The following is a 25,793-nucleotide window of genomic DNA, read 5'->3' as shown; positions in this document are numbered from 1 at the left end:
TGTTGAATGTGTCCGAAATGGTTCGCCAAGTGAACCTTCGTGTCAGATACTCGGAGCAGAACGTCAGGTCGATTGCCGTAGTGTTACCTGTAGCCGAGTCGATGCGAGTAGGGGAGCCGTTGTTATGAATCACTAGTTGTTGGTCCAGAGTTTTTTCAGCAATGAATGTACCGAGAGCGGTTGATTTTTGTGACCCCCAAGCGAGATGGTGCCCAGAAACGTAACCGGACCTGTCAGACCTAACTACCCGGAATTTAGATGGATACTACTGTTACTTGGATCGGTGCGTAGATCCGTGCAGCTACGAGCTGTAAAGTGGTATCGATTTGCACGCGCTCAAAAGGTATACCTTCCAGGATAGCAAGGCCTACCCCGTGTTGCCAGTAGTGTTCGCTGTTCGATTCCAAGAGGATCGTATAGTTCCTTCCAACGAAGTCTGCTTGTAACACACTTTGGTCCACCTTCGTCTCCTGAAGCGCTACTACAATAGATGGCTCATGGTTGCCGATGAAGAGTTTCAGCTCGTTAATGTTGGCCGGTAGTCCTCGTAGGTTCCATTGCAGGGAGAAGCAACCGCCAGGACGGCTATTCACATTTGTGGATGATAGTGATGACGATGACAAAGATGATGAATTGTGCGCTCGTCTAGAAATTTCAACCGGATTCCAGGAGGAGATAGAAGGTGCAAGGCACTCGTGACTGGTCCTACCTGCTGCTCACTGGACATTTGCTCCCGGGAGGTTACTTCACGTTCTCCCTCCCCACACCGATTTTGCGATACTGGTTGTTGCAGTGATGATGACGGTGTCCATGTATCTCGATGGACTTCACCGGCGGAATGCCAGTTCTCTGAGAAAGTTTGATTACCTGGATTACTTCTTCTCAGATGTCCTTTTGATCAGATAAGTCGTTTTCAAGTTATGATTTTTTGAAAAAAAAACCCTTTTAAAATACGCCGTTTAAAAAAATACTGTTGAGAAACATAATCATATTTGAATGGTAAATGCAACCCGAAGTGGTAGCTAACAAATGGACACAGTTTCACCCAAATCGGAAACAGTAATGCCCAACCGCTTTGCTGTTTGACGCGGTGACAGAAAATAATCAAACATTTTCTATAAATTTACTATCCCGCAGTCGGAGCCGGAATATTTTTCATCAACTCGGCAGCCCTGGTACAAACAGGAGATGGAAATACTCACAATAAAGATGGAGCTCCTAGCCTAAACTAGATTATCAGCACTACACTCATTCATGGACAATATGTACTGGAATAATGCGCGCGGTTCTTCAACATTCACCACACCGTTTCGATGTTGCCAGGTCATTGGGTCAACTCTGCCTACAGCTACTTCCGAAAATCAGCAGGTAGATGAGCCTAAACAATTAAAGTTCAGAGGACATCTGTGGGACTGTTCGCGTACCACCTTCCCGCCGATCGAATAAAGAAGGAGCACATTTCTTAAAGTCCGATCCGTTCGGTACACTTACCAGCATATCCTTGACGACGAGGGCCACCACTTCCCGCACGACGGATGGTGTCCCTGGGGCCGTGGTGAAATACTTGATAACACTCTCACCGCCCAGGCCCTCCGAGGCCAGCGTGTACGTCTTGACGTAGTACGCGTACTGCGTGAACGGTTTCAGCTGCGTCAGGAACTTCAGCGTATCCTTATCGTCGCTGATGTCGTCCAACCGCCAGCCCTCGGTATTGCAGGCATCCCTCCCGTCGAAGACCGTCACATTCCTATCCGGTGCCTCGATGTAGTAGAACACATAGCCGAGTAGCTGCCGGGCATCGGCCAGCATTGTGAACGGTTCCCATGCAATCAGTGCCGTATCGACGGAGACCAGTTTCAGTTCTGTACTTAGGGTCGTTATTGAACAAGCCGCTCGATCGCCGTTGTTCGTTCCAAGTTGGTCTTCGTTTTCAATCATGATGTGCGGATTGGTTGTCTTCAGCGCCTTGATCTTGTCCGTGCACAGCATTGGGTTGTTGTAGAAGAACATCTTATCCCCGCCGATAGTGATGTTGTTGTGGTCAAACAGTTCTTGTAGATTCTGATTCTCAACCACGTAAAGAGTAGAGCTGGGAAGCAAAAAAAAAAGACAAAACATTTCGGTGAATCTATCGCGAGATGAATTTGATGAGGGGACTTACTTCGAAACTTTCTCATGGCCGTGGATGATTCGGAGCTTCTTGAGGAACCTCAACGACAGCAGAGGGTACGACCGGACTATTTTCAGATAACCGTGGATCTCCGTGATACTACTGAGAAAGTTCTCCAGCTCCTTCACGATGTTTTCTAGATTGAAGAGAAAGGTTGAATATTTAGAAGGAAGTTGTTCGCATCTACCGACGACTATCGGTCTTACCTCCTCCGCGACTGCGTAGCTGAATCTCCAACGAACCGGTAATGATCTCACATCCCTTCAACAACTGCGCACTCTGGGTGTTATCGATGCTGGACCCTTCGCATTTCTTCGGACAGTTCCCGGTAACGCACTTCTTGCACCATCTGCGTATTACTGCCTTATTATCGACCTTCGTTTCGTTCTTTATTTGTTCGTATCCCAACGGGCAGTCCATCGTGCAGGTACCGTTGTGCGGAATGAATGGTGTGTCCGGTAGGTCCGCATTCGAGTCCAAGGTTATCGGTTTCTTCATGCTGTAGCATTCCTCGTACGACACGCAGCGAGTATGGTACTTGTACATACCTTCGGGGCACTTGGTCACGCATCGACGCTCACCCGCCGGGTCAATGCTCAAGTGCCGACACACGGCACAGTCGGACCCGTCCGGGCCGCTGCATCCTCCAAGGCAAGTTTCGTTACAGCAAGACCCCGTTGTAGAACAGGATTTGCTCGGACAGTTCTCCGGGCAGACTGCAAGAATGGAAAATAGTTAAGCAATTTTGTGAAAATCTCACTCGGACTATCGACGAGGAACTTACTGTTCTGGCAGTTATTGGCATTCCAGCAGAGGGTCTTTTTGTGGTCCTTGTTGCCACCCTTGGCAAATACTACGGGGCACTTTTGCGTGTTCCGCGTTCCGTTCGGCAAGATGAGCGAGGTTTCCGTTGGGCAGATTGGGCATACGTTGTCCTTTTGATTGTCCTGTGAATCGAGGAGAGAGGAAAAAAAATCGAAAGCAACACATTAGCATAACAGGTTATAGGCTCTTCTGAAAGCGCGATCGTACGCGATCTACTCAACACAGTTTTACGTTGCTATTTTACGAACGTGGTTAGCGCGGTTTTGGGGCTCCTTTCTCTCTTTCTCTCTGTCAATCTCGAGCTGGAAACTGATGGGGGTTGCCAACGAACCACGTGGACAGTTTTTGAGAGGTTTTAGAAGCCCCATCATCGCCCTGCCTGGACAATCATACGTACAATATTTACTCGCCAGCAACCCATGTTCGTTTTTTTTTTTGACGTAGGACTACGTCTGTGATCTCTATATGGGGGTATACTTTGTTAAAACCGAAAATGGAACAAGTAACAAAATTATGAAAGATTTTGAACGTGAACAACTCAGCTGCCGCTGGACCAATTTCAATAATTTTATCAACAATCGATCAGAAATATTTGTACGCATCTGTTAAATTTAAGACTTTATCATTTTTCAAAATGTCACAGTTGAAAATTGCACGAATGTGCCACTGTTGCTATGATAGTTAAAATTATCACCGTTTGAATGCAAAGAGCGATTTCCCTAACACAGATTTCAAAGTTGAATGCCATCCGGACTCACCAAACGGTGTTTATTCAATCACCGCGTGGTGAGTGGTGGTGTTCTCCAGTACACAACGAAATGCTCCCCGCAAGCAGTTAGCTATCAAGGCTGGCCTCAACCGCTGATCGAATTCAGGTCCAATGACCGTGTGTGGTTGTGTCCGGTCGTCGGCATCAGCAGCAGTGCTTCAGGCACATGGCGTTGAACATTGTTCTCCAGTACACAACGAAAGGCTGCTTGCAAGCAGCGAGCTGCAGCCCACAAGGAGGAAGAAGCCGCACCACTGTTGATCGGAATCAGTAGCTCTTTGTGAGTCGCTGTGGGTCATCTATGCCAAGCGAGTCACCCTCATTCCAAATAACATACAGCTCACCAGCCTCATCTGTGTTTAACACCCTAATAGCTCAGAATTACTCAACCATCACGACAAAACGTTCCTTTTCAGGACCACAGTTTATTTGTAAAAGAGTATTTTTTGGACATTTGTCAAGCTTATCAATCTGATGTCAGTTCCCATATCATGATAGAGCTGGAATTTGGGCGTAACACCTTTTTTAAACAACGACTTCTTTCCATGATGTCATGAAAGTCAAGGCTCGCCTACGCAAATCAACATCACCATCAGGTAGGGCAAGACTACCTGACGGTAATTTTCGTTTGCGTGAGCGTGCCTCAAATTCCTAAAAAAAAATCGAGAGAAATCATTGTTTACAAAAGCTGTTACGCCTAATATCAGCTCACGCCTAATATTGCAATTTCAAAAACCAAAGTCGGTTGCGGCATGAAAGTGGCTTGATGTTGATCCAGAGATGATGGATTTTAATTCTAAATACGATAGGATTTTTTTCTACGCATCTGTTAAAATTAAGACTTTATCATTTTTCAAAATGTCACTATTGAAAATTGCACGAATGTGCAACTGTTGCTAGGCTAGTTAAAATTATCACCGATTGCCTGCGAAAAGCGATTTCCCTAACACAGATTTCAAAGTTGAATTCCATCCGATCCTCCAAACGGTGTTTATTTAATCACCGCGTGGTGAGTGGTAATATTCTCCAGTACACAACGAAAGCCTGCCTGCAAGCAGCGAGCTACAGCCCAGAGAAGCATCCATAGAAGGAGGAAGAAGCCGCACCGCTATTGATCGGAATCTTCGTGAGTCGCTGCGGGCCATCTATGTCAAGCGCGTCATACTAAAGAGTACCTCGATAACCTCGCTTCCGAATTCCTAGCTCCTGCTGCAGTTAAGACCATGTAGTCCTACGTCACCATTGCGTACAACCCCATATGGCTGTCCCTTGTAGTTTTTTTAATCGCTTTTGTCAGGGGAATGGGGGTAGGAAGCGAAGGAATGGGGGTGTTTTGCAGGGAATTATTCGCATGCGACAAAATTCCAGCGCAAAACTGATGCCTGCCATCGCCGGTAAACAACATAAGTCAGTGGAAACAGGAAGGTGGTATGTGCTGTTGAAGCAGTTACAATCAAAACAGTGACTATTTTTGATGATGCATATAATTTTGATCGCCGTATGTAAAAACAAAATTGCTTTGTGATCGAAAAGGCAACAAATGTTGCACCCCGGACAATTTTTCCCATAATAACTCAATTAACCACTTCATTCGAGCAGTTAAAATGACGTTTACTACCACTCGAACTTTGAAATAAAACATTATTTTGTGATTTTTTCTTCTAGAACCACGAGAAAAGTAGCCAACATTTGTGCGTTTCATAAAAAATAGAAATTAGTTGTTCCAGTTCTGTGAAATCGCTGGTAGAAAGTCACGCCAAAACTGCTTGACAAAGTGGTCAATTAAGCATTTGATTGAGACACATGTTTCGATTTGGGGCGGTTTAGGGTTTACCTTACCAATCAAGCTAAGGCCTTGTTGTCCTCTACTGTCCGAAGAAGTCGTCTCCACTCTACTCGATCCATGGCCACACTTCGCCAGCCTCGTAGTCTGCGAAGGGTCCGCAGGTCGCCTTCCACTTGGACGATCCACCTTGCCCACTGCGCACCTCTTCTTCTCGTTCCTGTTGGGTCGCTTTCGAGAACCATTTCCACTGGGTCGTCGTCCGGCATTCTTACGACGTAGCCAGCCAACCGTAGTCGCCCAATTTTTACAATGTGGACGATGGATGGTTCTCCCAGCAGCTGGTGCAATTTGTGGTTCATTTGCTTCCTCCACGTTCCGTCATCCATCTGCCATCCACCGTAGATGGTACGCAATACCTTCCGTTCGAAAACACCACGAGAATAGTCCAGGTAATGGGGTCGTTAGGGACCACCGGTCTAATCGGCGTCTTGCAAATCGTCAACTTCGTGCGGCGGCGAATTTTATTCGACCGGAGCGTCCTCCGGAGTCCAAAGTAGACACGATTCCCTGCCATAATGCGTCTTTGAATTTCTCTGCTGGTATCATTTTCGGCGGACACCAGTGAGTCAATCTGAACTCGTCTTCCCATTGTCTTCCCTAGAACATCTTCTTCTTCATGTATTTCGTCTTCGATGCGTTGATGGCAAGTCCAATCCGCCTAGCTTCAGCCTTCAGTCTGATGTACGTTTCCGCCATCGTCTCAAAGTTCCGTGACATGAGGTCGAGATGTCAGCGGCGAAGCCAAGAAGCTGGATGGACTTCCTGAAGATCGTGCCACTCGTGTCTATCCCAGCTCATCTGATCACACCTTCTAACGCGATATTAAAGGGACTCGAGAGTGTCCCCGATACCCGAACAACGCACTGCACTCGTTCCATCGTCGCCTTGACCAATCGAGTCAGTTTATCCGGAAATCCGTACTCGTGCATAATCTGCCATAGCTTATTGATCTTTTCTGATCGATAGAACGGAAATGGGCGATTACGACGAAGTAGCGCTCTACCCTATGTTCTTTTATCACTGCTTAAAATATGTGCACCAAGGAACAGAACACCCTGATTGTGTGGTCATGGCCAAGCACAATCATACTCTATGCCAAGGTAAGTCGGCTTGATTACTATCTGAGGCCCTCATTTGAAATACCCACTGTTCACAAAGTGTACACATTATATCATTTTCAAAATAATGTTGTAAATTCTACAGATCTTGATCAAACAGAATTTGTATGTCCTTATTTTTGGTAAACAAAAACAAAGCTGTACACTAGTTTTCGGTTGCCTCAGCTGTTTGCATCATCCATCACAGTAAATGCCCAGCAGAGGTTGAACATAAAAATCCACACAGCACAGTATAAATAGCCGTATCTCGATATGGTTGGTTACCATTCATCAGTAACTCAGTGACAACGGACAGCTCAAGCATGATCTTTACCAAATTCGCTCTAGTTGGAGCAATATTTATAGTGTGTTGGCTGCAATCATCATCGGCACTATCCAAAACCGAAACTTGCCCGAACAAGCCCAATGTGGAAATTAGTAAGTTCATTTTTTGCATGACGAGTACTTCTGCTTCAACATAATCATTATATTCAATCACCGCCAGAGACCTGCCCGGATAATGAAGAGTTCCAATGCTGTGGTGGGTGTGAACAGTTGTCCTGCGACAAACCGTACAGCATTTTGAGCTGCTACACTTGTCCATCGGATTGTTACTGCCGGAAGGGATACATTCGCGAGAAATCCGACCGTAATCGCAAAGGCAGGCGTGCCCCTTGCATTCCCATCCGTAAGTGCAAATATAATTACTACTGAGTGAAATTCATTTGAACCCAATAGATGACTTCTTCTCGATCCTGTCTGCTTTCGATTGAATTAGCATCCGAAAACCGACCAACCGAACTGTTAGACATTTGGTGAAAACGCATAATCAATGGGAAAGGAACGGGAAGTCCAGCCACCTCCGACACAGTGGGAAGGGTGAGGGAAGCGAGCGAAGGAATTCGAAAAATGTTCCGCCCAACTTGCCGCCACTGATGCTTCCTGGTGGCGTTGCATGTATCTCGGAATCAGTCATAAAACCATCAACCGACGTTCGACTGCACATTCAATGCTGCTGATCGGTGGATGTGTTCCTTTCCTTTCGTAAATGAAACATTTCTTTTGCCCGAATCGCTGACGGTTGTCTTGAGAGCTCCAGCTTTCTCTCCGTTCAAATATATGTACACAGACGGTTCCTTCTGCTTATATTTTGCTGGCTTAGCTTGCCGATTATCGCTGCCATCATGGGTGGAGTTGGGACTCAGTTGAAGGGGTACTTTGATCACAAAAAAGAAATTCTAACAGGTTAGTGTGTTATTAGGTAGCAGAAACGCAACGGACTCGGAACACTGCTGTGGAATCATTGGATGCTATTATGATACTTTTTACTTGTAAGTAGGGTTGCTTCCACTCACGATTTTACGATTCTAAAAGCGACATGGACAAGTTTAGTGTGTCAAAAACGCATAAAGGGTGTCCCACATCAAATTGCATCACGGAAAAAACGCTGTAGAAAATTACCCATTGGGTATTTTCTCTTGAAAATTTGAGTAGAAGTAGTTTTGAGTGTATTGTTTACACTGTATTTTTATCGCTGTCAGTTTTTCGAAAGTTGGAAAAAATAGCGCCACCCGAAAAGCAACGTCGCGAATTGATTTTGCACAAGCAACTGGAAAATCCTCAACTCTCTCATCGGGACATCGGAAAACAGCTCGGAATCGTGTAGTCAACGCTGAGTTACTACGAAACTCTGAGCATCGAACGGAAGGAGAAATGCGGTCAGAATGGATGTTCTATTAGTGATCAGGATCACAAGCGTGTCGTGAAAGCGTTTAAGCGGAATCCCAATGCTTCGGTCAGGGATGTGGCCAAAAAGATGAACCTGTCCAAGTCTTTCGTTCAGAGAGCCAAGGACCGGGAGGGACACCCAGATGCGAAGCCTCATTGTCTCACCATGGATGATGAGACTTACGTCAAGTAGCTTCGTAGTAGCTACGTAGCTTCCGGGGCTACTGTTCTTCACCGTCCACCAGCACAAGTTTAATGTTCCGGAGGATGTAACGAAGCAGAAACTTTCATTGTTTGCCAAGAAATACATGATTTGGCAAGCGATCTGCTCATGTGGCAAACGGAGTGTGCCGTTCGTGTCTACAGAAGCGTCTGCTTCCTCTGTTGAAGCAACACGAGGGCCCTACGATCTTCTGGCCGGATCTAGTTTCGTGCATCTATTCAAATGCTATCCTGGAGTGGTACGAAGCGTGTCGTATTCAAGGACATGAACCCCCCCAACGCACCGGAACTAAGGCCCATCGAAAAATACTGGGCTATTATGAAGCAGGCCCTACGGAAGCCTGTTACCAAACCTAGAAAGCACTCGGTCATTCTCGGTGGTGTTCTCGGCGCATAGTTGCTATCAGTGTTGGCAAAATCAGAAATCAATTGATATTCTACCGCTCTCATGCGCTCGCAATATCACGCGTGATATTGGAACAAAATATCATGCTTGAAATTGATTTTACAAGCTCCTTTGATATTGCGAGACTATTCACAACGGGCAAAAATCAAGCTGAGAGTTGACTCGACACAAAAATGATTCCGTAGCACATCGTTTTTTTTTTAGAAAGAGAAAGCATAGTTTGCTATCTCTTTTTAATCTTCACCGATGGCAGACGCGAAGGGACTGCTGCAAGCCGTTATGGAAGTTTCGGTTGCATTCGGGTGTAAAGCAAAAATCATCAAACTCAATCTCACCACAGTTTGGTGAGATTTGCAGTTGGTGAGTTTTGTTAGCTTGATATTCCGATCTGCGATATCACAGCTTGCAAAATCAACCGCAGTAGTTTGCGTGTTGATTTTTGTCTACGAAAATCAAGCGTGATCATGGGGTTGGTGAGATTTGATTTTTTGATATTTTCCCAACACTGGTTGCTATAAATAATTTCTTCACCTACCAGCATTATTTCGGGAACTATGAAGTGAAGTTTGCCAAGCTACACCACGTGACTTATTATATAACTAAGAAAAAATCGTTTTAGGCGGAGACAGACTAAATTTTGTTGCAATCAAATTCAAGTCAATTCCAAGCACAGTTTAATAATCATAAGTGATGGAAATGAAAATGTTTGTTTAATCAGTATTTTTCTATTTTTTAATTTCTATCACAATAAGGTTTTCTGAATTATGAAATCATTACATGTTATGATGATATTTTGCACTTGCAAGATACCAGAAAAGATCGTAAAGTATGTGTGTTTGACACATGAAACCTATCAATTTTGCTTTCAGAGTGTCATAACTTGATGATCAATGAATATTCACTCTCAAATCTAGTGCTAATGCGATATAATAGTAGTGACTTTAATGACTACAATTACGGAAATAGTGACTTTTAAGTAATAAATAACTAACCAATAGTATCATTCATGTGGTGACTTTGATATTAAAATACGTTTTGATATTGAAATAAACGCTTTTTTTGACATAGAACTGAAAATAACATTTCGTAAATTCCTCTAATTACATCGAATCTCTATTCTAATCTCTAATCTAATACAAACGTAGCCAGTACGAGAAGGCATCCTGGAAAATGATTAGGTTAGATGAGGTCTAACCATTTTTCTTGTCTAATTGATGTTTACAGCATATCTGAGATATGATATAAACATCAATACGGCCAGGCCTACTGCGTTGTATTTGTCGCAAAGATGATTCTTGGAAATGAATGGGAACATTTATTGAATCTACAGGGGCGGAAGGATGCGTGGACATACCGTACCAAACGCTCCGAGTTGCTATGGTGTAGTTGTGTGTAATGTGTAAATATTTGTACAATATTGAAGAATCATAAAATAATGCAATGGAAGGATCTTACCGGATTTTCTCCTATGTACCACATCACATTGCTTGTTGAGTAGAAAAACGAACCACTTTTTGATTCACCGATTTGTTCGATAAGGATAAGTTCAGCGTTCCGGAGCATGTCCGCACTCAGAAGATGTCCAAATTGGTCGAATTTGAACTTTTCTTTAGTATGTCCTGATTAAAGCACTTTTTGCTCGTTTTCACGCAGTTAAAACGAAAATAATCAGATTCAGATCCTCCACATTTCTGGTCTGCCAGATTCTCTCGAACGTCTACCAGTGATCGATGTTGTCTAAAACACCGAAGGGAAAACTCGACACCAGAACCACAGACAAACAGACGTAACTCTTTGAAAAAGTTTTTCTTGAAAACATAGTATCTCAAAACATAGGACCTCAGTAGCGACATCTTTCAGGCTTCTCGCGAAAACAAGCTTGGTCGCTAACAATATTGTATAAAAGTTCTATAGAATGCATAGAAACGTCAAAGTGATCCGATGCCAGCGCTGCGGCGAGTAGTTCGCGGAACTGATAATATTCAAATCAACCGTTAAATGCGTGAACGAAGATACACAATGAAGAGTTACGTCTGTTTGTCTGTGCCAGAACTATTCGCAAACTTTATCAATTTAATGAGACCACCGCCAAAAATTATTCATTTTTCAAGTATTACACAACCGAAAAAGAGTTTTTAGACGAAAACACACAGGCAAGCTAGTAAAAATCGTGACAGGAGCGCAAGAAAACCCTCTAAAAGAATTTGAAGTGATTTGACTCATTTCTTTTTGATTACGTTATACCGTCTAGCTAGGCGGATTGCACTTGTCATCAACGCATCAAGCATGAGCATGAATGACCGCCTACGGTTGCTACTTTGCTATTGCCAGATCAGATGTAATTACACAGAGAACCAATAGACGATGCTTGGGACTAGAAATCATCCTCAATGTGTAAAAACTGGTAATCTCAAACTGGGTAATACAAGCACTGGCCGCGCCCGAACGCAGGTCAAGAAAGGAATGGGGAAGAAATGTTTTGACGTGACGCTCGCTTTGATGGAAGCCGAGAAATCCTCTGCACTTCCACGAGGAATCACAGGGATGTTGGGTAAGAGGATTGGGTTTGCATCAGGGTTCGTTTTGGTAAACGAAAAAAGGAATGATCTCACCCAAATAACCAAGTGGAGCTGCACCAACAGCCACAGGCCTCTTCGTAAACTTTCTTCGACCCATCGCAGGTATCTCCTTCCTCCTTACGTGATAATTATAATTGTAGACACGAACCTATCAGGGCTTTGGTAGAAGCTGCATAAACTATGAGTATGAGCATGATTGACCACCCGCTGCACTTGCCATCAACGTATCCGAAGACGAAATACTTGAGAGGAAGAGGCTCTAGGGAAGACAATGTTAGCCTCCAACTCCAAGTTCAGATTGACGGGGACGAAATCGAGGTGGTCAATGAGTTTGTGTATTTGGGCTCACTGGTGACCGCCGACAATGACACCAGCAGAGAAATTCAAAGACGCATTATGGCAGGGAATCGTGCCTACTTTGGACTCCGGAGGACGCTCCGGTCGAATAAAATTCGCCGCCGCACGAAGTTGACTATTTACAAGACGCTGATTAGACCACTGGTCCTCTACGGCCACGAGACCTCGACTATGCTCGTGGAGGACCAAAGCGCTTGGTGTTTTCGAACGGAAGGTGTTGCTTACCATCTACGGTGGAGTGCAGATGGATTACGGAACGTGGAGAAGGCGAATGAACCACAAATTGCACCAGCTGCTGGGAGAACCTATAGCGAGTGAGTGGCCGCAAACCTGTTGACATGTATGTATACCAGATGTTATTGGTTTTACAAATACTTCCAAACAGGTTCACAGTGATTATATGGACATGTATACCAGATGTTCTAGGTTTTCCCAATTGAGACAGGGACAATGATTGTAGTTTTCGTGGATCATGCACGACCTATTGCCATACATACAAGATGCTCTAGGTTCTCCAAATCGGCATGGAGTTCATATGATTTGTTCTACTAGATCAACCATGACTTGGATAATGTCTGTAGTATCGAAATATGTCCAAACAGATTCATAGTGTCTATGTGGATCATGCACGATTTATTTCCATGTATACCAGATGTTCTAAGTTCTCCATATCGTCCTGCAATTCAGATGATTTGTTCAACTTGATCAACAAAAACAGGGATAATATCTGCAGTATCGAAATATCAATTAGGAAATCCTAGAACATTTGTCATATACGGAAATAGGTTGGCATGTTCCGTATATTTCGATACTACAGATATTGAATTAATCTTGGGTTTCAGAACCTATAACAGTATACATAGCAATAAATCGAGCATGATCCACATAGACACTTTAAATCTTGAAGAGCTCTTCACAAAGGGATTCCGAGGTTCGACAAAATTAAAAGAAATTATGAATCTGTTTGGACATATTTCGATACTACAGACATTATTCCAGTCTTGGTTGATCTATTAGAACAAATCAACAGAAATCCAGCACGATTTGGAGAACCTAGACTATCCGGTATACATGGCAATTAGGTAGCGATCACTGCTGTCAGAAATAATGACTTTAGTGACCGTGTTAAATAAATAAGTGACCAAATATGGACTTATAGTTGTAAAAATAGTGACTAAAAAGTGACCTAAGCGACGCATCAAATAAATGTTTGATGTTTTAGACTTATTCAATTATCATCTCATAAACACTTATGTACGATATGAACCTTTAAAGCGGAAGATTCAATAGAAAGTTGATAACCAAACCCACGGTATTAGTCTACTAATTTCAAAAATCTGGAAAACCGGGAATCCTTAGGAAATTTTTCGTTTAATAAAGTACTTGGAAGTCTCAAAGAATTAAAAAATTCTTTATACAACAACAATTTTAAAAAACAACCATTTAATTTTTTCGTTCTTTTCATTCACACTTTGAATTTTAAAGATTCACAGTGGATTAATCTTCAGTAAGAAATAAACTAAAAAAAAAATGGTTTTTGAAGACCACTGTCCTTCTGTGAAGTTTCCGAAGTTTTTTTCTAAATTTATGGAACTTTTGTGCTCCCGCAATTTGCAAGGAATTAGAACGAAATAATTCATGTAGCTCTACGATTTTCACTGAAGTTCTCAAGATTTTTCTGAAGTTCATAAAACTTCTCTTAAATTATCGACACTAATTTAAAACTTCTTCGATAGTCTAGACTTTCCTGGTGCCTAAACGATTACTGAGTGCCCTAGAGTGCCCTGAATTTATCAGTATTTTTTAAGAACCTTGAAATTTCAAAAATGTTTTTGAATATTATAACCATTATTAACACTCGCTTTTTCCCTGAACTTATCCTTACCAGAAGTTATCTAAATTTGTTTAATAATCCAGTAAATTTTTTGATATATATTCATAATTCCCTGACGCTTCTGACGTTTAAGGCTCAATCATAGAATTCTTGGAATACCCTATAGTTCCACAGAACTCCTTGTAAGTGCTGCAAATTTGCTTACGTTAATGGGATTGTTGTGAAGCTATCTGATCGTCCACGAAGTACTCGGAAGTTCACTGAATATCATTAATCATTCATTTATTATCATTAATCTCGAAGCTTCCATTAAGCTCTAAGTTCTATTGATGATCTCGGTTCTGCTCAGAAATAAATAGAATTCCCGTAAACACCTTTAAATTTCCCTCAAATTCTCTGGACCTCTGTGACTTCTGTTCATAAAATCTCTGAAGGTCTCTGTGCTTCCCTGAAATTCGCGGAACATCTTAAGGGTTCTCGATTTGTTTTTCAGCACATCACAGAACTCTTGAATTTATCTAAATCTACGATTATAGAGTTTTAATCTATATAGTTTTTCTGAGGTGCTTAGAACTTCTTAAAAAATTGGCACAATACTCTCAAGTTTTCTCAACTTCACAAGTTCGCTTGACACCTGTAAAGTTCTCTGAAATTCGATAAAAGTTCCTAAAAAGTCTCGGATGCCAAAAGAACCGCTTTGATGTTCTTACAGCTTCCATTAAGTTTCCCATATTTTCAGCGTATAAACTTCTCTTATGTTCCTGCAGTTATGTTCTCAGCATTTCCTTTCATTCCTCAGAACTTCTCCAACGTTCATAAAATTGTTGTAAAGTTAATGGGACTGCATTGAAGATCTCTAAGCTTTCGTAAAGTTAATTAAGAACTGGAAATAAATCTTTTTTTTTTTACTTAATTCTGGCACTTTGAACATTTTCAATATCTAGAACTTGTACATGGAATACGAAACTTCAAGACATTGAATATGTTTAGATCTTGGACTTACTTACTAGGAAAACTCAAGTAATTTTATCCAGAAAAATGAGTAGACATCCTGTATATAGAGAAAGATAATTAAACGTCAACGCAAAGAATATTCAATCTTTAAATAAATTCACGCTAAAAAAAGTTGAAGCTAGTGACTTATTACAAGAAAAAGTGACAACGAAAATGGTGAAATCTGCGAAGTTCGCGAAATTCGCGCCTTTTCTAACAGCTAATAACATTTTTTTTCAAATTGCTCTAAAATAAAAAATAAAATCACCCAAAGTCGATTCAGAAAAATTGCAAATTAAAACATCTCTTAACATAGATTTTTTTTCAGCGAAGCAGCTTGAAATCATCATAGCTACAACTCTGTGGAAGAGCACGCGTCTTTACTTTCAAAAAAAAAAAAGTTAGTTTATCTATTTCAATAATTTGAGAAACAACCTAATTTTAAAAACGGCCACAAGAAGGAGCTTTTAAAGCTGAAAAAGTTCAAAGAAGACACTAAACCTCTAAAACTTAGAGCACTAGGACTTTTGTCTTGTCAAATTTCCATCTTGTACTTCAGTGAACGGGTGGTTCCTCATTAATTGTAATAGATAGTTATATCAAAATACTTTTCTCGACAAAACTGTGTATTTCAACAAGCACTAAAAATCATCTAAAGGTGAATACCACGGAAAAAAAGTTAGATCTAAAAACCTGAACTTTCAGTACCATCCTAAGTCAATTCAGATAAATTGATCCAGAAAGAGAACGGTAAGAGATAGAAAAAAAATCAGAAAGGTAGTTTGAAATCATCTCAGTTACAACTTTGATGAAGAAGATTCGCCTTTATATATAACAATAATTTGAGGAACACCTTAATTTTATAAACTGGCCTAAAGCAGTAGTTTTTTAAGCTGAAACATCTACAAGTTACGACAAAAGTACTAGGACTTTTGTTTTGCTAAATTTCCATCCTGGAGCACTGTGTTACTTTTTCTATAACAATAATTTGAGGACCACCCTAATTAAAAAAATGACCAACAGAAGGAACCTTATAAGCCAAAAAAGGTCACAAAACCTCTAAAACTTAATACAACAGCACTAGGACGTTCGTCCTGAAAATTCCCACCCTTGACCACTGTGTATAATGGACTATAGCGTGCAAGCACGTTTTTCTAGAATGAATATTTTCCTACAAATCTTCATGCGATGATTTTATAAATAGCCACAGTCAGGCATGGAAAATCATTTACATTCATTTCATGCATTCATTTACATTCATTTACCCCTAACTTTTTTCATCAACAGCATTCCGCAAAATGATGTATAGAGCTTTAGTAGGTTTTGTTATTAGCTACAACTTTTGCCCATATCTCAAATCTTTATCTCTTATGCATCACGAATTAGAGCGGGCAGAACTTGTTACTGTCTTTCAGTGAATGTAGAATACTTTCACTAAAAAACAGCAGTGGCTTCTGTTCGCTCTGGTTCGTCATTCATAAGAGATACGGATTTGAGTTGTTGAGAAAAGTTGTAGTTAATAACAAAACCTACAAAAGCTCCATACAGCATTTTGCTGAATTCTGTTGATGAAAAAAGTTAGGGGCAAATGAATGTAAATGAATGCACGAAATGAATGCAAATGATTTTCCATGCCTGGCCACAGTGCAATTGTAAAAACAAACTTTGTTCGAAAAATTAGCTAACATCAAAATTACAAAATTATTTAAAAAATCTTTCGACGGCAACGTTTCACAATCTGTTTTTGTGGTTAAACAAAGCAAAGTCTGTATACTTTTTATGCAAATCTGTAATAGAATCTTATACTTCCTGGTTTGGTGTGGGGTCTTGAAAAATGTCCGATTTCCGACATCTTGAATTTTTTTTCCAAGGTTGAATGTTTTAACACCAGAATTTCGGAAAAATTGTCTAAGCTCTAAATTTGAAAAAAAATAAATCAATTCAAGACATATTAGAACAGCGGTCCTTCCCGGGTTGCGATAGGTTAATCTATGACGAACTTCAACCACGCAACTTCGAAGTCGTAGCACTGCAGGAACTTTGCTGGACGGGGCAAAAGGTATGGAAAAGTGGGCATCGAGCGGCTACTTTCTACCAGAGCTGTGGCACCACCAACGAGCTGGGAACCGGCTTTGTAGTGCTGGGTAAGATGCGCCAACGCGTGATTGGTTGGCAGCCGATCAACGCGAGGATGTGCAAGTTGAGGATTAAGGGCCGTTTCTTCAACTACAGCATCATCAACGTGCACTGCCCACACGAAGGGAGACCCAACGACGAGAAAGAAGCGTTCTATGCGCAGCTGGAGCAGGTGTACGAGTGCGACATGAACGCTCAGGTAGGACGGGAGGCAATGTATAGACCGGCAATCGGGCCAAACAGCCTGCATGCCGTATCGAACGACAACGGCCAACGATGCGTGAACTTTGCAGCCTCCCGGGGTATGGTAGTTCGAAGTACCTTTTTCCCCCGCAAGGATATCCACAAAGCCACCTGGAGATCACCTGACCAACACACAGAAAACCAAATCGATCACGTTCTAATCGACGGGAAATTCTTCTCCGACATTATCAACGTCCGCACGTACCGCAGTGCGAACATAGATTCGGACCACTACCTAGATGCAGTATGCATGCGCTCAAAACTCTCGACGGTGCATAACACACGTCGAAGTCGAACGCCACGACCCAACATTGAGCAACTACGGGACACCGGAGTTGCCCAGGACTACGCGCAGCAGCTGGAAGTTACACTACCCACGGAAGAACAGCTTGGCGCAGCTGCTCTTGAAGATGGCTGGAGGGACATCCGTTCAGCCATAGGTAGTACTGCTGCAGCGGCACTAGGTACTGCAAGCCCGGCCCGAAGAAATGACTGGTTTGACGGCGAATGCAAATTGTTAGTAGAGGAGAAGAATGCAGCACAGGCGAGAATGCTGCAACACCGCACGAGATTGAATGTGGAGCAATACAGACATGCGCGGAACAGACAAACCTCGGTTTTCCGAAGGAAGAAGCGTCAGCAGGAAGACCGAGATCGCGAGGCGATGGAAAATCTGTACCGCGTAAACGACACACGGAAGTTCTACGAGAAGCTAAATAGTTCGCGCAAAGGCTACGTGCCGCAAGCCGATATGTGCAAGGACTTGGACGGTAACCTTCTCACGAACGAGTGTGAGGTGGTTGAGAGGTGGAAGCAGTACTATGACGAGCACCTCAACGGTGAAGCAGCAGAAAACGAAGGTGGCACGGCAACAGACCTTGGAGCACGCGCAGAGGACGACAGGCTACCGGCCCCTGATCTTCAAGAAGTTGAGGAGGAGATCGGTCGGCTGAAGAACAACAAAGCAACTGGTGTAGATCAACTACCAAGTGAGCTATTGAAATACGGTGGTGAAGCACTGGCTAGAGCGCTGCACTGGGTAATTGCCAAGATTTGGGAGGAGGAGATATTACCGGAGGAGTGGATGGAAGGTGTCGTATGCCCAATCTACAAAAAGGGCGACAAGTTGGATTGCTGCAACTACCGCGCGATCACACTGCTGAGCGCCGCCTACAAGGTACTCTCCCAAATTCTATGCCGCCGTCTGTCACCATATGCAAGAGAGTTCGTGGGGCAATACCAAGCGGGATTCATGGGTGCCCGCGCTACCACGGACCAAATTTTCGCGATTCGGCAGGTTCTGCAGAAATGCCGCGAATACAACGTGCCCACACATCATTTGTTCATCGATTTCAAATCCGCATACGACACACTCGATCGAGATCAGCTATGGCAGATTATGCACGAGTACGGATTTCCGGATAAACTGACGCGACTGGTCAAGGCGACGATGGATCGAGTGATATGCGTTGTTCGAGTATCGGGGACACTCTCGAGTCCCTTTGAATCTCGAAGGGGGTTACGGCAGGGTGATGGACTATCGTGTCTGCTGTTCAACATCGCGTTAGAAGGTGTGATCAGAAGAGCTGGGATAGACACGAGTGGCACGATATTCAGGAAGTCCATCCAGCTCCTTGGCTTCGCCGATGACATTGACATTATGGCAAGGAACTTTGAGATGATGGCGGAAACGTACATCAGACTGAAGGCTAAAGGTAGACGGATTGGACTTGCCATCAACGCATCAAAGACAAAATACATGAAAGGAAGAGGTTCTAGGGAAGACAATGTTAGCCTCCAACTCCAAGTTCAGATTGACGGTGACGAAATCGAGGTGGTCGATGAGTTCGTGTATTTGGGCTCACTGGTGACCGCCGAAAATGACACCAGCAGAGAAATTCAAAGACGCATTATGGCAGGGAATCGTGCCTACTTTGGACTCCGGAGGACGCTCCGGTCGAATAAAATTCGCCGCCGCACGAAGTTGACTGTCTACAAGACGCTGATTAGACCGGTGGTTCTTTACGGCCACGAGACCTGGACTATGCTCGTGGAGGACCAACGCGCCCTTGGTGTTTTCGAACGGAAGGTGTTGCGTACCATCTACGGTGGAGTGCAGATGGATGACGGAACGTGGAGGAGGCGAATGAACCACGAATTGCACCAACTGTTGGGAGAACCATCCATCGTCCACATTGCAAAAATTCGGCGACTACGGTGGGCTGGGCACGTCGTAAGAATGCCGCACGACGACCCAGTGAAAATGGTTCTAGAAAGCGACCCAACAGGAACAAGAAGAAGAGGCGCGCAGCGGGCAAGGTGGATCGACCAAGTAGAAGGTGACCTGCGGACCCTTCGCAGACTACGAGGCTGGCGAACTGTGGCCATGGATCCAGTAGAGTGGAGACGACTTCTTCGGACAGCAGAGGACAACAAGGCCTTAGCCTGATTGGTAAGGTAAGTAAGTAGAACAGCGGTGCCGGTGGTGTAGTTGTAAGCGTGACTGCCTCTCAGCCCAAAAGGCATGGGTTCAATCCTGGTGGGCGCCGCCGCGATTTCCTAAGGCATAAAATCTCTGATCACGGGAAGTAAAGCCGTTGGTTCCCGGTCTATGAGCTGATAGGTCGAAAGGTAGGGTTCAGGTGTGGGAGCTGCCTGCTTGGCGTCAGTAGCATTGGTACCCAGTACGGAGAACAAGGAATCAAGGGAAAAAAAAGACTTATTTAGAGCATTTATAATTTGTTTTGTAACTGAAAATATAAATCCGTTCAGTTCCATATGCAAATGAAAACATCGAAGAAGCTACAGTTGCTTGCATTATAAAATGTTTTGAAATTCAAGAAATTATTTTTTGAAGTACCTTCTTCAAAACATTCCTTCCTAAAATTTTGCTTAGCTAGCGAATTTGAAAATTCACTAAGAATTCCAGGTTTTTCCAGGAACAGAAAGATTCTGTGATGATTCCCGGTTTTCCAGGTTCTTCCAGACTACCCTGAGCTACTAAGCAGCGATAACGGAAATAGCTTGCATCAAAACAGGTTGTTTTTTGTTTGGCATATTGTTCCAAACAATAACAACGCTGTTTTCAACTTTCAGCAAAGCTTGGTTTTCCGTTGCAATTATTCCTACACTTCATCTGGGCTAGGCGATGGTATATAAAATGATGAGATTCGATCACCATTGTGGATCAGTTATAGCAGTTTAAATCATGAAGATCAGTCACAATTTCATTCTGCTTGGAGCAATGTTACTACTTTGCTCGGTTCAACCACCGAGGGTCAGCGCTGAATTGTGTCCTGGCACAAACGTGTCCCCACGTAAGTTCCTTCCTCCATATTGTTTCATTTCCAGAACAACTCTTACTAAACTTTCGTTTATCTGAAAATAGGAACCTGCCCGGAGAACGAAGAATTCAACTGCTGCGGCGTTTGTTGGCAATTTGGTTGCAACCAAACGGAACACACCCTTCAGGTGCCGTGCTTGCATTTCCGATTGCTTCTGTAAGCCGGGTCACATCCGTAAGTGGACCAACGATAGTGCTCCCTGCATTCCGCTCGAAAGTTGCCCCCCATAGCACCCGATCCGATGTGGAACTGGAAAATGCCTTCCATCGGCGTTGCAATCATTTTCAATGAAGACATGAAAGTTCAATAAAGATAATACTCGTGGAATTCGCTCGAACCACGGGCCCCAATCTCACACCGAAGCTGTCAATGGTTTATGAATAAGCTAGCACTACCTTTTATGGCACCAATTCAACATTTATCTCCCTCTGAATCACTCTATTAAAGTTTTGATAGCCCTCTTCTCCGCAATCCTCATCGTCGAACGATGCCGCTGGGTGGGGGAAATCTCAACTGTACCATTTCAACGGGTATTTCCTCCCCCCTGGAGAAAGAGTGTGGAACAAGATCGAAAACGAGCGCCACCCGCGAGAAAGACCGTGCAAAACAAACACACCGAAAAAAAAATGTGCGTTTTAAAACGAAGCAAAAAATGGCAAAGCTCTTTAACGCTGCTGCAGCAAGAACAACAAAAGCAACAGTGTATAAAAGAGAGTGAGAAAAAGAGACGAAGGCAACAAGCTGCTTGTAAACTCCAAACTTCAACATTCCATTCTCACGTGCTCATTTTGGGGCTCTCTTCTTTGCTGTCTTCTTTCTAAATATTTGTCTTTTCTCTTATACACACTGTTTTTTTTTTGCAGTGTTGTTCCACATTAACCAATACACGGCCGATGAGGGTAGCTCAAAATTTAGCCGAATTCGCAAGACTCAAATTTGCAAAATGTGGAGTTACTCAGTGGATGAGTAAAATTTTCCTAGATTTTCCACAAAAATCAGAGCTCGATCAATCAAATCAAATCGATGACAATTTAATTCCACCATATTCTTCTTTGATTCTTGTGTATTTTTTTGAAACAAGCTGCATTAAATTTGGTTGTAATTTGATATCACACGAACAAAAATAGAGACGACAGAAATTACACAGAAACAGAATTAGGTGTACTCGTAAACTGTGTAAAATTTACAGAGATTTTGCTGATATTCGAGCCAATTTTAGAGGGAAATCGAGGAAAATTTTACTCATCCTCTAAATAAAGTAACTTCACATCTTGCAATTTTGAGAAGCATTAGACTCAATTTTGAGTTACTCTCATCGACCGTGCACCGAACCGAGAAGTGAGAAGGAGCCACCGCGTAGAGAAGATGAATAATCTCGGTCTGCTGAGCGGTTGCGCTCTGCAGCAACAGACCTCGGCACTCGAGCGGTGGTGATGTACCAGTGCCGTAGTCAGGTTGGGGGTTGTGCGGTACTTTTAATTTGTACGCCAATTTCGATACTAATTTTATACTTAGGATAAATTTGTAAGTGAAAAGTTTTCTCAGGAAATATTTCACGGTTCACAAACAGATTTGAGTTCAAAATTCAAAATAGCAAAATTTGAATTCTGCACAAAGAAAACAATCCTATTTCTAGCCTCGGTTCTAAACATTTATTATGTTCTCGTGTAAATAACAAACCACCTCTCTGATAGTGGTGTTGGTTTGCGTGGGAGTGGTGAAACCTTTGCATTTTCAACTAAATGGGCCAAAAGAATATCAAAAAGGTCTCCACGTTTAGATTCACGCATGGAACTTCGCGGAAGGCACATGGTTAAACAAGATATTTCGGAATTTCTAGGGATACTAAAGTTTCAAGTTAATGCCCCAAGGATCTCGGAATCTCTCGGGAACAATGTGTCTTCTATTGATTGGGGTCTCAAATTTCTAAACAAATGTTACCTTATTCAATAACAGTTCCGAATATCGATTTTTCATCACTACTCACTAGACTGATGCAAAATGTGAAATTTCCGCTCCACAATGCCCAAACGGTTCCAAATTGTATCCTGATTAGTCTCCCAAAATTTGAGCTTATTTAGTAAGAAACTGACTTGGCACAAACCATGTGAAGTTTATATAGAAATTACTATGGGAAAACCAAAATTTTGATTCATATCTATCTCAAAAATCACCAGTTTACTCTGCTTAAAAAAATGATAGCTGCGCTTGATGAACATTTTCTCAGCTACAACTTTGTTCAAGACCACTTTTCGATCAAATGTTTTTTTTGTTTTTTAATTTATTTGATAAGGCTCAAACGAATTAACTTTACAGAGCCGAGGATTCTTGGTCACTATACAATACATCTTAAAACTATAGTCAAAAGGTACAAAACAATAAACATTTTATCTTCCGCTATCCAATAAGTCTCCTCCATCAGAACTGGAGCCGCTTCCAGTAGTTTCATTGTATGGCAGTTACGCCAACGGGGGTCAGAGCGCGTCCATTGCAGCAATGGACGCAAAACGTGATCAACACTCACACACTCATCACGAAACGGTTGCTTTCCAAAGTCGACGACGCATCGACCGAAAGAACTGCTCATGAAGAACAATGAGAAGGACCACACAATGGTTGCTGCCGAGAAAACAGACGATTGCGTGGCACACATCGAGAGTGGCCTTCTTTTGTCGACAGCCGAGTGAACACTCCGATTAAATGTAAGGAACATAAGTTATTAATGATTTCAGTCACTGATGTCTTATGATTATGCTCAATCAACTGTTCAGCAGGCAACATTGGTGTTTCTAGGGCGTAGAATAGGTCACAAAAATCAAGGCTACTATGTCTCACTGCAGAATACAGTGTTGCCCACAATACAGCTGCTTAATCATGCCATATGATTATCAATCTCTTAATCAATTAATAAATAATTAGTTTGACGCTTGGCTGAAAAACGATCTTCTGAAAAGTTGTAGCTGAGCACAATATGTAACAGTACAATATGGAAAAAGGCTAGAAGACAGTTTATACTCTTTAGTATGACTATGATTGCCCTGAAAAGAACCTTTTGATATGTTTAAATAAAATGATGCTTCACATCAATACGAACTCAATTTTTGCAGATGAGCAGTTTGGATTTCGCCATGGGCATTCAACTACTCATCAACTCTTAAGAGTTACCAATTTAATTCGTTCAAACAAATCTGAAGGCCACTCAACTGGAGTTGCTCTTCTAGACATAGAAAAAGCATTCGACAGTGTTTGGCATGAAGGTTTGATTGCTAAATTGAAAAAAGTTTAATTTTCCACTTTATATTATGAAATTAGCTCAAAATTATTTAACTGACAGAACTCTGCAGGTAAATTATCAAAATTCCAAATCTAATCGACTACCTGTTAGAGCAGGAGTTCCTCAGGGTAGCATTCTTGGGCCTATATTGTATAACATTTTCACTTCGGACCTCCGTGATTTGCCTCAGGGTTGCCACAATCTTTGTTCGCTGATGACACAGGCATTTCCGCTAAAGGAAGAAGTCTTCGTGTTGTTTACAGCAGACTGCAAAAAAGTTTAGATATTTTCTCTTCTTATTATAAAAATGGAAGATTTCTCCCAACGCTTCCAAAACTCAACTTATAATATTTCCACATAAGCCCAGGGCTTCCTTTTTGAAACCTAGTAGTAGTCACATAGTCACTATGAACGGAGTTCCAATTTCCTGGTCAAACCAAGTGAAATATCTTGGATTAATACTTGACCAAAAATAAACTTTTAAAGATCACATTGAGGGCATTCAAGCCAAATGTAACAAATATATAAAATGTTTGTATCCTCTTATAAACAGGAAATCCAAACTTTGCCTGATGAATAAACTTCTAATATTTAAATAAGTTTTTAGACCGGCCATGCTTTCCCTGTGCCAATATGGTCTAGTTGTTGCACTACCAGGAAAAAAGCACTTCAAAGGATTCAGAACAAAGTTCTGAAGATGATTTTGATGTTGCCTCCCTGGTACAGTACTACCGAAGTACATAGAATTTCGAATGTTGAGACTTAAGAACAAATGTCCAACAAAATAATTAATAATTTCAAGCAAAAATCGTTGCAATCCTCAATTGCAACGATTAATTCCCTTTATACTTAGAGTTAAAAAAAAAACCTTTTGATATGAATTTCAGTTGGGCAGTTGGGGCAGCCTTTATAGCTAGCTGCTTGCGGGGAGCCTTTCGTTGTGTACTGGAGAACACCACCACTGATTGAATAAACACTGTTCGATGAGACCGGATGAAATTCAAATTTGAAATCTGTGTTAGGGAAATCGCTTTTCGCATGCAATCGGTGGTAATTTTAATTATCATAGCAACAGTTGCACATTCGTGAAACTTTCATTAGTGACATTTTGAAAAATGATAAAGTATTAATTTTAATACATGATTGGTGATAAAATTATTGAAATTGGACCAGGGGCAGCTGAGTTATTAACGTTAAAAATCTTTCATAATTTCGTTACATGTTCCATTTTCGGTTTTCACAAAGTGTACACCCATATAGAAATAACAGACGTAGTCCTACGACAAAAAATCATATCAAATATTCGATCATTTTGTCAAGTTAAAATCAGTTGCAATAAGCATGATTTATAAAATCAGCAAAAAATATGGCGATTCAGGGGGCGACCCCGGCGTAGTGGTTAACATCCATACCTCTCACGCCAAAGTCACGAATAGAGTAAAAAAAAAAAAAAAAAAAAAAAAAAAAAAAAAAAAAAAAAAAAAAAAAAAAAATTGCGATTCAAAAAGCAGAACTGTAACTTGACCTCTGGACGATTGAATTTCAGGATGGGACTAATATGCGATTACTTTGCTCGATGGGACAAACTGACTTGATGGTGTTTTCACATTTTTCATTATCTAAGTTCGTAGTTGTATCACATAATATGAAAGTAGATGCCAATTGATGGAGAGCGTTGTTATCTCAAAATTGACGAAAATCCATATGGGACTGGTATGCGATTATAGGCAGTTTGATACTATGATAGTAAAAACGAATTTCAAGGCTACTGTGATAGAGATTTTGTATGGGACTCGAAGGTCCCTTCAATATCGGGTTGTAGAGAGTTCACTGTATTTTAGGCAATTCATGACCAGTCAGGGATGGGATTTGAACCCTTAGCGAGAGTTCTGTACGCATCCTAAATAAGGAAAAAATCGAAATAATCAAAATCGCTTAAAAACAGAACTAAGAACACGTCAGACTGGTTT

The 25,793-nt window shown here is 42.0% G+C and overlaps 1 protein-coding gene across 4 annotated transcripts in view; it reads right to left on the bottom strand.

Annotated features, from left to right (window-relative positions):
- Positions 1 to 25,793, bottom strand: part of LOC135703785 (insulin-like receptor) — a 461,464-nt gene that overhangs the window by 38,449 nt on the left and 397,222 nt on the right. For all 4 annotated transcript variants that reach the window (XM_065225113.1, XM_065225119.1, XM_065225131.1 and 1 more), the window contains 4 exons: positions 2,955 to 3,117; positions 2,377 to 2,886; positions 2,162 to 2,306; positions 1,492 to 2,089 (listed from right to left, as the gene is read on the bottom strand). In XM_065225113.1, coding sequence (XP_065081185.1) covers positions 1,492 to 2,089; positions 2,162 to 2,306; positions 2,377 to 2,886; positions 2,955 to 3,117 — 1,416 coding nt within the window. The remainder of the gene's footprint in view (positions 1 to 1,491; positions 2,090 to 2,161; positions 2,307 to 2,376; positions 2,887 to 2,954; positions 3,118 to 25,793) is intronic.

Source organism: Ochlerotatus camptorhynchus, unplaced genomic scaffold (assembly GCF_037179485.1).
Source record: "Ochlerotatus camptorhynchus isolate MF236.1 unplaced genomic scaffold, CSIRO-AGI_Acam_v1.1 ptg000021l, whole genome shotgun sequence".
NCBI lineage: Eukaryota > Metazoa > Arthropoda > Insecta > Diptera > Culicidae > Ochlerotatus > Ochlerotatus camptorhynchus.
Note: the sequence above shows the minus strand (reverse complement) of the source record. Positions and strands in the feature narration are given on the sequence as shown.